This window comes from Seriola aureovittata, chromosome 15 (genome assembly GCF_021018895.1).
Source record: "Seriola aureovittata isolate HTS-2021-v1 ecotype China chromosome 15, ASM2101889v1, whole genome shotgun sequence".
In the NCBI taxonomy this organism is placed as follows: domain Eukaryota; kingdom Metazoa; phylum Chordata; class Actinopteri; order Carangiformes; family Carangidae; genus Seriola; species Seriola aureovittata.
In genome coordinates, this window is record NC_079378.1 from 25786153 (window position 1) to 25801228 (window position 15076).

Consider the following 15076-nt stretch of genomic DNA (forward strand, 5'->3'; position numbering starts at 1 on the left):
TTCAAATCATACTATCTTTTTAACAAATGACTACAGTACAGTGTACATTTCCTGTTTGGATGTTAGCTACCCCTACTTGTTAGATAATCACTGGTTATACAATTTGATGATGAAAGCTATATCACACACAAAACTGTATTTGGTGCTCAGATGAGTCATGAATAAACCCACATGTACAAAGAATGCTGACAGGATATGTGTTGTATATTGACAAGACACAGAAAAAAGTATAATTTCCTGTTTCTAAGTACTTAAAGCTGAGTAGAAATTGTGTTTGTTTGTTTGCCACATACTCCACTTGTACTTCCAACAAAATTCCCAACATTTAAAAAGTCAGTGTCAGGGATCTTAATAAATATCTCATAAACAACGTTAGAAACAACCTATTCATCCACTGGATACTATTGCCACCTGACAAACAAGGGGATGAGGCTCATACATCACCTCAGGAGATTTACTGGGTAAATGCACACATATAAAAATCTGCAGGAAATAAGACTGTAAAATATGACGTGCTGGGGATTTTTAGTTTATATAATGTAAATGGTGTATTCATAGCACAGGATTAGTCTGAATGAATGTTATTTTGGTCCACTGGGAGCAATTCACTGTTCAATGTATGGGTTCTGACGTTTTCATTCATTCCCAGCCCATGAATGAACGCACGCGGATTATTCCTTGCCCCCTTTAAAGTGAAACATGTCTCATTATACGAAATAAAACAGATTAAATGTTTGTAAAGCAGAGCAAACCCCTTCCCCACTCCAATGTTTCCTTATCAAAAAGAAACGGAGTGTTACAGAAACACAATCTTTGCCCCACCACATGCGACAGTGGGAGACTATAACAAATGCCCCTCGCAGAATCAGTGAAAAACCATTCAGAGGGGTGTTTAGAAATTAAACTACATGAGATTAGTTCCGTGAAAGGAGAGCAACGATTCTGAGAATCTCTTCCAAATTTATTTTAGAAGATATTTTATCTTAACAGTCCATATTTATTTATCTCTGCTTTATGAGCTGCATAAACGACTACACTTTTTCTTTTTAGCAAACTAAATTTAACTCTCCCCCCTAAATAGTATGCAAAGTGGTTCAGCCCTTGAGGTTACCGGAAGTTGTTTCAGCTGCCATGTTTGGTTGCTTTGTTGTAGGCTTCTACCAGGTTTCCTACAGAATTAGTAAGTGTGGAAATGGAGCCGAGCTGGAGTACGTTTCTTTTTCAAGTAAGTTGACTCTTTAGGAGGGAAACTGGGATAGTTCGTTAAACAACCGTTAAAAGCGTAAGCACCGGTTATGTTCGCGGTAAAACCAGTTTTTAAACGAGTAATGCCAAGATCAAGTAACCAAGCAAAACAATGGTATATGAATCCAGGCTTCCAGCTGTGAGGCTTGGGAATGACGCTAGAACAAAAAATCAATTCTTCTGAACGAATGTTTGAAAAACGTGGCTTGTTTGTACATTGTCGGGATATTTAGATGACGGATAAACGATATCTCGACAGCGATTGTGATTTTTAAGTTTGTTTGCCAAGTCGAAGCCAGCAAAACATGCGAGATCATTTGAAGTAACGTTAAAGCTGGAGACGCCACTGCACCGTTACAATCGAGACAGACCTGTTTTTTTCCCCCTTTGACTGAAGGCTTTGATCGGACGCTGTTGGATAATGAGATGTAACGCCGGCGAAGATTTTCATTGTAATGTGGTTATTACCGTGGATAACGTTGGTGTAAAGTGGTGCATTCCGTTAAATGTTGAATAAGTGAATACTTAGGTTATGAGCTGCTGAGATTTACTAACAACGATCCGCAAGTCCGCGGTGAACTTTCCGCTTGCCTCAGCCGGTTCGACAGTAACTAGCCAAGTTAGCTAACGATGTTTAGGCTGCCTTCATCAAACTCGCTAGCTAATTTAGCTTAATTTGGGCGAGGCTGCCGTAATGAGCTCGCAAAACTAACGTTACACGACTTGATAACAAGCTGAGTACAGCACAGCTCCGTTTATTAACTCGCTATTTATTCTGGTGAGCGCGGTAGAAAGGAATTTGAACTATGCTCATATCATCAGCTAACACTAGCAACCAAGAAGCAGATTTGAAATTAGCAACGACATTGCGCAATTTATAAACCCCCTTTTTCAGCCAGAAAGCGGGTCTGGCTGCTGAGAGTGATATCTGCCTCGATTTTCTGTGTGTACAAAGATGGAAGGCTATTGTTCAATGACATGAATGAAATATTTTATTCCCATGGCCTCACTTAACAGAAGAAATCAGCCTGGTGCGATAATCAAAATTACAATACGCAGATATTTTATATTTTATTGAGAGGGCATATTTGAAATTATTCGGTTTTTATTTTAATTATGTCAGTTTTAATAAAGATATCAACCCTCATACACAATACATCGCCACTCTACAGCCTCAGGTGTATTTCCCAGTCGTAAATGGGGATTCTTCTGTGTATTATCAATGAAGTTGTGCTCAGGATGTTGTGGCGGGACTAACAAACTCCACATGGGAAAAACTTCTTCATTCAACTTTGCAGCAGTTCGATATTCTTCAAAAATATATATTTTTTGTGTTGTAACTATCATGTCTACACCCTCACGTGCTCAGGACAGAGTTGGTGGCTGCTAAGTTGATTATTTTTAATGCATCTTCATATGAGTTGATTGTGACTGAGGGAGCAGATGCAGGTGCAGAGTTGCTGTAGCAGCACTGTTCTTTAGTTCCTTTCCAGTGATATTTATGACTAATGTGTACAATCTTTAGAGACCGGTGTCTACTTTGGGTCTCTTGCCATCTTCTGTACTGATAATTGATCATGTAAATATGTTAATAAAAAATTCTAAAACTGGTGCTTAGAGAGAACAGTGATGGAATATGGTGGAGGGGAGGCTTAGATGTAAATTAGATAACCTGATGGTTTCATGCTGGAGAATTGAAATGTTTCTTATTTAAGATTTTTGTGGGTAAAACTTGATATCAATGGTTTAGTGTTAACATTTCCCCTGCTTAGTGTTAAAGCAAGAGTTGGAAAAAATGAATAGTGCGCCTTGGTATGCTGTGACAAAGTTACGTATCACATGCTTAAGGGATGCATCATGTTTTTTGTGGCATTCATAACATTTTGCTCTGTTGTCGGAGACAGATCGCTTGCTCACAACTTTGAGCACTATTTCTCCCTGATGAAAAAAGCAGATGGACTTTGTGGCTTGTTGTGCAGTATCTGGCATCTAGCCAGAGGCCCTGCATGTATTATGTATCTCACACTGTTACTATGTCAGTGTCATGTAAATCTGTGTGCACTTATCATTTGGGGAGCAATTTTTATTCAGCTACTATCAATTGCTTTGCAACAATTTAGGTTTTTTGTGCTCCACTGTGTTACCTTTTTTCAAAAGGTATTTAATCAGTTGTTCTGAATTAAAAGATGACGACTCACTTATTCTTATTTAACTGATTTTACCGTTGTTAACTAACCATATTGTTGAGGCTTACCACAGGTGCAGCTGTATCTTCCCCTGTCTTTTACAAATGTGCAGTATATTAAAAATGCAGTATTCATTGCACTACAGTGAAAGCCCCCCCTTGTGAATCATGTTTTTTAGACCAGTGTGGCTCTGAATGAAACAGTCATAAAGTCATAGTGCAGTTACTCTTTGCCTGAAACTGCATTAACTTTTTTATAACAACACAGAAAAAGTCATAAAAAATCTCATGTATTCATTCATTCCGGAGGAGTTTGGATAATTTACCAAAACACTAAGCTGACAAGTTCTGAAGTGTCTAAAAGAAAATGACATTCAACAGGTAGACACTGTATACTAAACATGTTAAACATTTAAAAGATCAACTCATCTTAACCTAACAACATTGGCCTTATAAGATACTGCAAGACATAAAGTCATGGTTTAAAGAAAACTGTTGGTGGTGCACCTTTGCATTTGTGTAGATCTGTTTCTTAATACAGTAAACAAATGGTCAAATGTAAGTAAAGCTAGATTTTAGATATTCACATTCAGTTCAGTGATAATTTGACATCAGAGAAACATTTGAAATCACATTAATCATCTTTACCATTAGGTAAAACACACCAAGTCAAGCTGATACACAACCACCAAGTTGCTGTGGCTAACTCACACATCCAGCAAACACGAAGCAACAATATCATTCATTTTCAGCCATGTCTGTGGCCACCCAATACAAGTTCAGTATTTTAGCTCCAGTTTGTTCTCCACCAACTGAAAAACCACCAGGGTGTTTAATTTGCCGGATGTTCAGCTTTGTTTGTCAGTCACTGACGCTTGAGCTGTGCAGCTTACAGTGGGTTGTTATTAGACCTTCATCATTACAATCAACCCATTTAGCATTACACAAAGCAATTTGATTTACTGTTGTAAAATATATTATGAATTTAGCTTTAAGTTCAGACGTTAACCTTTTTTTTTTTTTTTTTTTTTTACAGGTTCATGTTTTTGCCAGTCAGTAGCCCTAAAGTAAACTTAATAAATTTAAAATTTTGGGTAGGAAAAAAGTTCTATATTGTACTGCTCATTTTGAGGCAGATTTGTCATAACACGAAAAGCTCAGGTGAAACCAATTTCAGTATCAGTGGTTCAAAAAGTTGAGCTGTGAGCCAGCATGCAGAAAACCACGGTCGTGGACCTCACTTACCTAAATGGTATGTAGTAGTTTTTAATGTTATCAATTACACCTGTGCTTTTCCTGCAATAACAGGCCAAAATATCTACAGTGAAAGAAGTACGTCATCTTTCAGTTTTGTAGTCGTAAACAAAAGCTGATAACAGTGGAATGTGAATATTACTGCATAACACAGGTTCAGATCATGGGTGACTTTGGGGTCCCCTGTTTTACATCATCATCACTCACCAGATGTGTGTGTGTGTGTGTGTGTGTGTGTAAAGTAGAACACTATAGGTAACTGTTCATAAGTTGTTTGTTTGACATAATATTTCAAGTTTGGTATCCAGTACAGCAGAGAGGCGTTCTTTTTGTCCTGCTTCTATCTCTGTAATGTAAGAGGATATGCAACTTCATCATAGCTGTAATACCAAGAAATAACCTATTAGCCTGTACCATATGTATGCTACATCACAAATCTACTTTATGTCATCAGGCTCACTTTTTAAAATGTTGTCTGTCTTCATAAATTACCATCCGAGTGTTTTATCAGATACAATACGCCTTCGTAGGACACGACTGTGCAATAGATGTTGTCTTAAATGCAAACAAGTTTGGAGTAGTTTAGAAACAGCTGATATTATATCTTATATAATTCAGTCTAGCCCCAGGTGAAAGAATTATTATATCAAAACATCCTCTAAGCATTTTGCTCACTCCCAGAGGAACTGAAAAAGCTCTAATTGCAACCTACAGCATCAACAAGCAGGACACTGAATCCCTGCAGTATTCATATAGCTTTCCAGGCTATGAAAATACACAGAAGAATTACAAACATTACCAAAGTGATGTTTTGTAAGAACTTGTGTCAACTCAGCAAACTGAGCAGCAGCCAAAGATTTTGGTCCATGTAAACAACAGCCTGCAACAGAGTAGTAGACTTTGGGAAAAGAGAAGACTTGGCATGTACCAGAAAAACTAAATGATATTTACTATTTTAAGTTTTTTCTGTAGCTGTACGATGCCCTCCCCCTCCTTCCCCTTTTCTATTATCAATTATAGTTTGTTTGTTGTGTATAAATTGTGATTTCGGCAAGCAGCTGTAGAGAGCGACACAAAAGATTGAAGAAAGACGGTGCATAATCTGACTCAAAGCATGAGCTCAATTCAAGTCTACAGTGGCCCATGGAGCCATCAGGACACTCCCTCCATTTTGATGTTATTTATGAGGGAGCAGTCCCAGTTGTCAGAGCACATTTGTGTCAAAATGGTCAGAGCTGCATGAAAGCACAGCAGCTTACAGGCCCTGCACCTCTGTATAGAGGCCAGGCTGTCTGCAGTGACTATGTCTGCTGTTGACAAGCTTCACAAAGAGAGTTCCCGGCTGGTATCCCCCCCCACCCAAACATAAAGCCCCCCCACCCCCAAACCCCACCCTTGGTGTGCCAGTGGACGGGTTAGCATTGGCATGATGGTGACTAATCCTGGAAGGTGGCGAGTGAGAGCAGGTGCTTGGACAAATGGATGGGTGGGCTTGGTGGCATTTTCCACGAGTTCCCAGGTCCGACTGCATACGGGGGAATGACGGCTAGTTTAGCCGAGTAGTGTGTGGGTAAACAATGTGCCTGTCTCATGAATAGATGAGCCAAATCAATGAAGATGAGCATACAAAGATCCCCTGCTGAGGCCCAAGTGCATCACTGCTCAGATTTGTGTCTTTCACAATAGGCTAGATGACATAAGGAGGACATTGTGTAGTTCATTTTTCTTTTCTCTTCCCTGCCTCCTCCTTTGCAAGTCTTTTCTTGGCTGGCCTTCTTCGATGGATGATTGAACCTCAAAGGGAAAGGTCAAGTATTTCACCTTGCCCTTTCTTGCTGGTGGTTGACAACACCGTTGTGAATGTGTCCATTTACTGAAGGAACAGTGTGAACTGTGATACGATTTTTATGTTTAGATATCATGAAAAACCTGCTGTCTGCGGCAGGGGGCTGACAGCAGAGGTAACCCCAGCAGCTTAAACTGAAGCAGTGAAGTAAACCCAAAGAGGAATCTGAATTAATAGAAATCAGTGATTCAACATTAACGTCTCTTCCTGTTGATTGTGTCTGCTTCTCTATGGATTGAAGCAGAATAGTTCTGGGAGTCATGTAGAGGGGTAACTGAGCTTTGTACTGTAAGTGTAAAATTAGTTTTTGCCTTGGTTACAACATAACCAACCTAAGCTGTCAAACCCTAATGGTATAAATAGGTTGCAGCTGCCTTACAATAAAAGCCATCATTATTTTTGCAGTAGAGGTAGAAAATGATGAAGGTTGTATCTACATTGTATCAGCATTAAGTACGTGGTTGTCAGGAGTATTTTTTCTCTGTGATGCATTGTGCTGTTTTTTTGTTTTGCTCTGCTTTAGGTACAAACCTTATTGGAGTGCTCCTGTGTTGGCTGTCATTAACCCCCCCCCCCCCCCCCCCCCCCAAGTGAAAAACATGCCCCAACAAAAAGCATTGAATCATTTTTAGAAGGAGCTGCCTGATTATTTTAGCAGTTTCTCTTGGAAAAATGTAACTTGTTTTAGGTCACGTGGTGTTTGTGTGTGTCTGCCCTCCTTAGTTTGGAGGTGTGATTATTTAAATGAGAAACCCGATGTACACATGGTTGTTGCTGCTGCTAATTGCATCCAGTCATTTCATGTCACTTCTGTTGTGGCAGCAGTGGGCCATGATTTACAAAACCCCACTAACACAATGTAGGAGGCCAAATGGCCAGTAAGCAGCAGTGCCTTTTTTTATTAGTTTAGTTAGTGTGTGTGTGTGTGTGTGTGTGTGTGTGTGTGTGTGTGTGTGTGTGTGTGTGTGTGTGTGTGTGTGTGTGTGTGTGTGTGTGTGTGTGTGTGTGTGTCCTCTGCTGAGCTCACAGCCTGCTCTTGGCAGGTAAACCACACTCTGCCATGCCTCTAATTTGGTGCGCTCGCTCTTAAGTCACATGATGAATCAGAATCATCATGATCATTTTTTATCCAGTGTATGTGGATTCTGTAGCATTACTGACATGCTGCATCAACCTCTTTAATGACAGATCTAGTACACATGTTGTATTCTCTAACTACCTGACCCTTGTTGTATTCATGGACTTAAAGCTGGTCCAGCACTTGGTTTCTTGTCATATTTCTCATGCTGAGTTTGGAAAGTAATGATACAGTGGGGAATTCCTATTGCTTTAAAACTATAATCTCTAATATTGTATAGAGTATATAATATACAGTTTGCAGTGTTGTGTCGAATTAATGATCACCCTTCAGTGTTGTAGTGCTTTAATGCTCATTAAACTTTAGCAACAAAAGGACTTTATCGTGGCTCAACCAAAAACTTATCTGTGTGTGTGTGTTTGTTCATCAGCAGGCCAATGAAGCCCTCCACCACCAACACCAGGTGGCCCAGAACAGCCTGCTACCGCTTCTTAATGCAGGAGCTGAACAAGTTGATCAGAAGCCTGTCCTGCCCATCCAAATTGACCAGAAGCCTCCCGCCAGCGCTGCCGATCTCCTGAAAGATAATGTGGCCAGCGGCGGAGGTGCACGGCCACACATGCCCGTGATAAAGAAGGAACACAAAGGCAAAACGCCCTTTGTCTGCGGCTACTGCAACAAGGCCTTCCGTGACAGCTACCACCTGCGACGTCATGAGTCCAGCCACACCGGTATCAAGATGGTGTCACGGCCAAAGAAGACAGCCCAAACAGCCCCCACCATGGTACCCATGATCTCCACCATGCCGCGAGAGAACAACGGCAACCCTTCCTACATCTCCACAGTAGCAGGCATCCTCTCCACAGCAACCACCTCTGTTTCCTCAGGCACAAGTATCATGACATCATCTGCAATGGGCAACTTGCCACAGCAAAATGTCATCAAGAAACCCGCCAAACCGGTCAAGAAAAACCACGGGTGCGAGATGTGCGGCAAGGCTTTTCGTGATGTCTACCACCTGAATCGCCACAAGCTGTCACATTCAGACGAGAAGCCTTTTGAGTGCCCCATCTGCCAGCAACGCTTTAAAAGGAAGGACCGGATGACCTACCATGTTCGCTCTCATGACGGGGGAGTCCACAAGCCCTACGTATGTTCTGTGTGTGGGAAAGGCTTCTCCAGGTAAGGACAACATTTTGGGAGCTTTGATCTGTGAGGAATTCTGGACACATTAAAGTTAAACAGCTTCAAGCATTGAGACTGGCACTGTGAAATAGGAAGCACTTCTTCAGTGGAAACAATGGACACTCCCAGTGTTTCTAAAGGTTACACAGCTGACAACAACTAAATGTTTTGGGTTTTTTTTGATGGGTTTTTAATAGTGAGATATAGCTCTCTAAAACCTTCAGCAGTATGTGAACAGATGTACAAAATGGGGAGAAGGATTCAGAGCAGCGCACACCGAGCAATGGATGGCTGTTTAGTGCTGGCAAGACATTTCATGGGGAGATTGTATTACTCGTTTCAGATGTCTTTGTACATTCCTCATATAGCTCTGAAGGTGGTGGAATAAGTTCTTATGTTCCTCTTAGACCAGACTTACCCAGCTAATTCAGTAAACCTTCTCCTTGAGGCACACCCACAAACAGAAGTGGAGGTCTTCTCCAGCTGGGTGCCCTGTCCTCATCACTGCTTTGCTCTGTTTGGGATGTGTCTTATTGAGGGTGTCTAGGTCGGTGAACCCCTGCCTGTTGTGCTCAGCAGCAAGAGAAGGTGGCTTATAACCCTAATGTATCTGCAGAGGTGTGTGTGGTCGCAGCAACAAGGACAATACACGGTGACAATAGCAAATATTAGATTGGTGAGGAAAATGGGGGCTGCTCCACTTTACTCATATGCTTTCAATCAGGCTACTGTAAACAGGAAGTATGCTTCTGAGATCTAATTTATTCTTATGGGAGTGGAGACAGAAAGTAATTTCACCCTCTGATGGTTACATTCCAGGGTCAAAGAAAGAAGTCTTTACTTGTCTGCATGGAATTTAAAAACAGCATGATGATAAACAAATTCTAACAAACATGGCATTTTGCTCTATTTGCTTGGCACTTGCAAATTAGCTTTAGCTGTGTTTCATATAAAACACACACTTGCTAGACACAAGTGTAACCTTGTATACTCTAAAATTACCACCTGTCATGTTCGCTGTTCATTAGGAAGTTTTTTCGGCAGTGAACATTTTCTTCTTTAGCAGAACTGAACTGTCTGAGTTGTGCTGACTTGTATGTGAACAGCAGTGTTGGGGTAATTCAGTCACAGCATGACTTCATATAGAGCCGTGACCGTATGTACTGTCTACGTAGCTGTGCCTTAATGTTTATAGTTGTGCCAAGCAGTTTAGAGTTATACTTGCACTGACCCCCCCCACACACACACACACACACACACACACCCACACACACACACACACACCATTTCAACCACAAGTTTAAACAGTCGCACATGTAGGAACACCCGTGGTAAAGTATCAAGGGAGGGGGAGGCGTCACTTGTCACTTTGGTTCCCGCCAGCATGTCACAGACTCTTTCCCCTGGGAATTCAGTGAACCATGTGGAAATGTTCAGGTCAACACATTTACTATCTAATGAATAAAAGTGTTGTTTAGGAAGGGATCATAATCGCTTCATTACTTAGCTTATCTACATCACAAACATTTCCTTATTTTTTAAATGAGCCACATCATCTTGTGGTGAATGTAAAGCAGCAGCACAAGAGCAAAGAATATTGATAATGGCATATGAGTTCTGTATTGCAACACAACTTTGACAAACACATCAGCAGAGTGCCCTGGCCAGGCTGTAACACTAGCACTGTGCTGTGTATGGCAGTTTCAGGCATGCCTCCAACACAGTGACGTGGGGCAGGGATTCATCAGCATACTGGAAAGTGAGAATGGGGACTGAATAACAGGGCACTGAGTCACTGCCACTCAGCCAGATCTGTAGGCAGGCACTGTCTGGAGTCTGCTCTCCTCGTCAGGGGGACAAAAAAAAAAGTCTTGATTCCGGTTCATGGCACCACTGAGAAGATTCCACTTGACTCTTCTCATTTGTATTTAAAAAAAAAAAAAAAAGTCCAGCAGCATGAAACTTTCCGGTTTGGGAGCAGCTGCCAGTGTTGTAGCCCTTACTCACTCCATTATAGCACTTCCAACATGATTCAGCTCACAGCTTCACTAGAATTAACAAGCTGACAGAGGAGGATTGGTGCCAAGAAGAATTTGTGAATGCTGGAGTTTCACTGTAAAGGTCAAGAGGCAAAGACTTGTTTTCTTGCAAATGCTGATGTGCAGTGAACTCTGTAAATTATACAGCAGATAAACGCTGGAATATGTTGTCAGCCATGTTTGTTTGTTGTTGATTTAACCTCTGGTTTGACAGTAAAATACGCTCCACACCTTTATTTTAGGATAGCACTGTCACAAATACAATGATTGAACGGCCAAGTGTTATAAATGAAGTTAAATGAACATTGTGGTCTATGTAGTCTCCCCCTAATCCTCAGACATGTTCTGCGAATTCAGTCCAGGACTTTAGTCAGAAACTACCAACTAAATTTCTGGAGACTCTCATTAACTGTCCCCTCGTGTCTCCTGAAGTAATGTCAAGGAAAATGTCTAGAAAATGAGCAGGAGTAATGTGCTGTAATGCCAAGCTGTCAGTTTACTGATAGAAAACAAGTGGACAATGTAAAAAAAAAAAAAAAAAAAAAAAAAAATCACCATTTCAGTGTGTGTGGTGCGTTTTTGAAACTAGGTCAAACTAATTCACGCACCATTGATCATGGAGAATTAACGGTCATTGACTGAAATTTTAGGGATTTTTTTTCAGTGGCTGTCTCCTCATTATCAAAGCAAACAGAGCACATCACTCTGCTTCTGCAGATACTGCACTGGTGAGGTATAGGAAGGTCGTACAGCACAACTCAGTGCAGTTTTCATGTGTGCTTGTGCTCTGACGTGGTGCTTACTGTCAGTAGACACACGTTTTTGAACAACTCATACTTTAGCCTTACTGGTTATTCACATTTAAAGTAAATGTAAAGTTACTGTAGAAAATGTTAATGAATATAATCCAAGAATCTGAGTCACAGCTCTCTGTAGCTCTTTACGTATGTTCTGTCTCACCTACAACTCATGGAGCTCACTGCATCACTGTCCAATCTTTAAATGTTGCTGTTCTTTCTTTTCTTTTTTTTATCCAGGCCAGACCACCTGAGCTGCCATGTGAAGCATGTGCATTCCTCAGAAAGACCGTTCAAATGTCAAGTAACGGTAAGAGTCATTACTGTCAGCTTCCAGATTATCATCATCATCATTATTATTATTATTATTATCAGAGCTGTTGTTTTTGTCTCCTGACCTTTGACCCTGTCTACTGTGCTGCTGCAGGCCTGTACCTCTGCTTTCGCCACCAAAGACAGACTCCGCTCCCACATGATCCGACATGAAGGCAAGGTGACCTGTAGCATCTGTGGGAAGATGCTCAGCGCAGCTTACATCACCAGCCACTTGAAGACTCACGGACAGACCAACTTTAACACCTGTAACAAAGGTACTAGTCTTGTCCAAACCACCAACCAAGACTTTGTTGGAACAGGCTGTAAAAGTAGAAAATGGAGCATGAGAATTACAGACACTGTTTATGTTGATCATTTTACTTAAAAACCTTATTCTAGTATTTCTTTACTCAGCACGCACAGAACTGCTGTAGGAGTCATGAGGACAGTATGTTAGTCAAACATGTATAAAGCCCTGTTCTAATCCTGGTTGTTACATCACATATGATGTTAAAATCTTATACTACATTAGATTTACAGATTTGATCTCCCACCAGTGAACAAACATTTAAGTATAAAATACAGAAATATAAGAAATACTGAAGTATCTTGTTGTTTTTTTGTCCAGACGGTAACGAAGTCTGTAATTCTGCCTCAGCTACACCTGTGACTGTTTCTGCCCCCATCACCACGGCGATGAACCGGGGCAACTCCAACAACAACCCTGTCACCATCGCTGCACAAATGAACATTAGCACTAACACAGTCAACATCACATCTCCAGTCAGCCTCCAGCACCCGGTCACCATCACCGGGCCCGTCAACATCGCCTCGGTCAACATCCCGGCCACGGCGCCCATGAATATTGCCCACCCAGTCGCAATAACCACCCCCATGCCTATGAATATAGCCGGTCCGCTCAACATCGCCATGAGGCCAGTCGATAGCATGCCTTTTCTGTCCCAAGTCCTGCCTTCTTCTCCACCCTGGTAAAAGAGAGAGAAAATTGAACTGGCCAGAGAGAAAGGGAAAATGAAGTGAAACAAGAGACTCCTGTCCTCATAATTTGCACCTCGAGCCCAGCTCCCCCCCCACCCCACCCAACCCCACCCCTGAACACTGTTAACTTCATCAAACCCTGAAGTGAATTTTCGTGAGCTTCGCTGCCGGTAGGAGCTCCCCAAGTCACCGCCTGGTCCCCGCTGATGTTACGTGACTGGCATGAGATGCAGGACACTTCAGTAGAAACCGAGTAGGATTTATCTGGAAAGCAGGATAAAGCGTAAGACTTAGTGTAGTCAGTTAGAAAGATGAAACTGTGATTTGTATCATGACAAATGAGAGGAGAGGATTCCTCACACACCCTTGAGGACTCTGTAGGAAAACACACCTGTGCTTTTGTAAAAGGGAGTTGAGAAATGGACTGAAGCAATAACTATGAATTGCTGTTTTTGATGTTTTACAAGTTCTCTCCCAAAGCTTCTGGGTGTTACTTTGTATGTTGTTTTTTTTAACTATAGCCTGCTAATCACTATTTAATGTTATAGGAAATGAGTTTAGTAAAAGGGACAGCAGCTTCCACTTGCATGGAAGAATATTTTTTCACAGTGCATAGCTTTTTTCTTTTTCTTCTCAGATAGTAGGTATGCTCTTGAGGTACAGTGACTAACTTGTACAGTTGACATAGTAATGTATTTTCACGTCAGCAGTTTAATTTTTGCTTCTGTCGTTCGAGTGGACATCTGGAAACTGTCCTCTTGACTATGAAATATTTGTACTTTGTTTTCTGTTTGTTTGGAAACGCAAACGTTTGTTTTTATTTGTCTTTGTTTGTAATGTTAATTTTTTCCATGAAGTCAGAATCGAACGAGTCTTGCACTGAAAGCATATCCTACATACAGGTGAGCAGCAGTATTATCAAAGATCAAATTGAAGTCTTAAGTGTTTGGGATAGCCAGTCTACACTTGAGGGCCATCTAGTGGCTGAAAATGGAAAGGCCCGGCCTTGTAGTGAAGCTTTTTCAGGCGGTTACTGTCATCATAATGGTGACTAATTAGTTTTGTCTGACTCTTCTGTATACTTTTTTTTTAATCATTTATCTGTGATAGCCCCAAGATGATACTAAGGACCATTCACTCAGGAAACGCACACAAAAGCCCATCACTCATGAACTTGGTTCCTTTTAAATCATTTGGCATTGGTGAGTTCAAAGACTTGACCAGGCTCCATGAGGGACAAGAAGTCCAAGAATGATTGATTTTAAACATAGCCGTCCATTTAAATGATGACTTCCAGTACAATGGAGAACATGCTGTACCTTTTTACTCTTCCTTTAAAGTCCAGTTCAGTCTCGGGCCCGGAGTGACGTGGCCCAGATCTGGATGAGTTTGATTAAAGATGCAAGTTTGTGTCCATTAAAATAATGGGACAGGATTGATGTTGCATGACCCCCGAACACTAGCTGTTGAACATCAACTATTTTTACTGAATGCCATGTTATCTCAACAGTGTTGCAGCTCTTTGAGTTGGTTCAGTTTATACTGAAAATGCAATATGCATGTTTGTGATTTTTCCCAAGTTTTTGTTTTAAACAAAAGATTAGTGTAGCTTTTCTTTTTTTCTTTTTTTTTTTTTTTTTTGTTCTTATGCATTTACATAGATACACTATGATAGCCTGTTTGCCAAATTTGATACAATAATAATGTGATAACCTGAACCTTTCTTGTGGAATTGAACATCTCTTATTTTTAAGGAAAAAAATAATTGGAAATTCCAGGACCCTTGTGAAAGCAGTTGAATGTATATCTTTGTACAAAACTATTTTAGTTCCAAGAATATGGTAGTTACAATAGATGTGAAAGATAAGATAACCTTTTTTATAAATCTTTTGTATTAGAACATTAACAATGGTAATTTTGTATATATGAGAGGCTAGGCTTTCTGATTAGCAGAAAGGTCAAACATTCCTACATTTTTTTTAAATGTATGTTTGTCAAATTATTACATAAACATGCGCAATGTTATGTGCCTTTTATTTGGGTTGTCTAAATAAAAGAAAACTATCAAATGTGTATGTATTTAGTACTGTTCAGTATTAAGATAGCATCACCATTACAAATACTTAGAGCTTA

General features: G+C 40.7%; 1 protein-coding gene across 3 annotated transcripts; it reads left to right on the forward strand.

Moving 5' to 3' along the window:
• Positions 1-1137: 1137 nt before the first annotated feature.
• Positions 1138-15016, forward strand: LOC130182098 (vascular endothelial zinc finger 1-like). Of its 3 annotated transcripts, none has more exons than XM_056396692.1 (5): positions 1138-1225; positions 8039-8790; positions 11870-11939; positions 12057-12219; positions 12573-15016. In XM_056396692.1, the coding sequence occupies exons 1-5, from the start codon at positions 1193-1195 to the stop codon at positions 12935-12937; spliced, it is 1383 nt and encodes a 460-aa protein (XP_056252667.1). In that variant the 5' UTR covers positions 1138-1192; the 3' UTR covers positions 12938-15016. The 3 variants fall into 3 exon arrangements, with proteins under 3 accessions (XP_056252667.1, XP_056252669.1, XP_056252668.1); XM_056396694.1 differs by having other exon boundaries at positions 12603-15016; XM_056396693.1 differs by having other exon boundaries at positions 1162-1225; positions 8042-8790.
• The last annotated feature ends 60 nt before the right edge of the window (positions 15017-15076 follow it).

Bases quoted from the DNA above. Each gene is read 5' to 3' on its own strand.
- LOC130182098 (XM_056396692.1), top strand. From the start codon at position 1,193: ATGGAGCCGAGCTGGAGTACGTTTCTTTTTCAA. The intron at 1,226-8,038 runs GTAAGTTGACTC...TTTGTTCATCAG, and splicing joins GGAGTACGTTTCTTTTTCAA to CAGGCCAATGAAGCCCTCCA. The intron at 12,220-12,572 runs GTACTAGTCTTG...TTTTTTGTCCAG, and splicing joins CTTTAACACCTGTAACAAAG to ACGGTAACGAAGTCTGTAAT.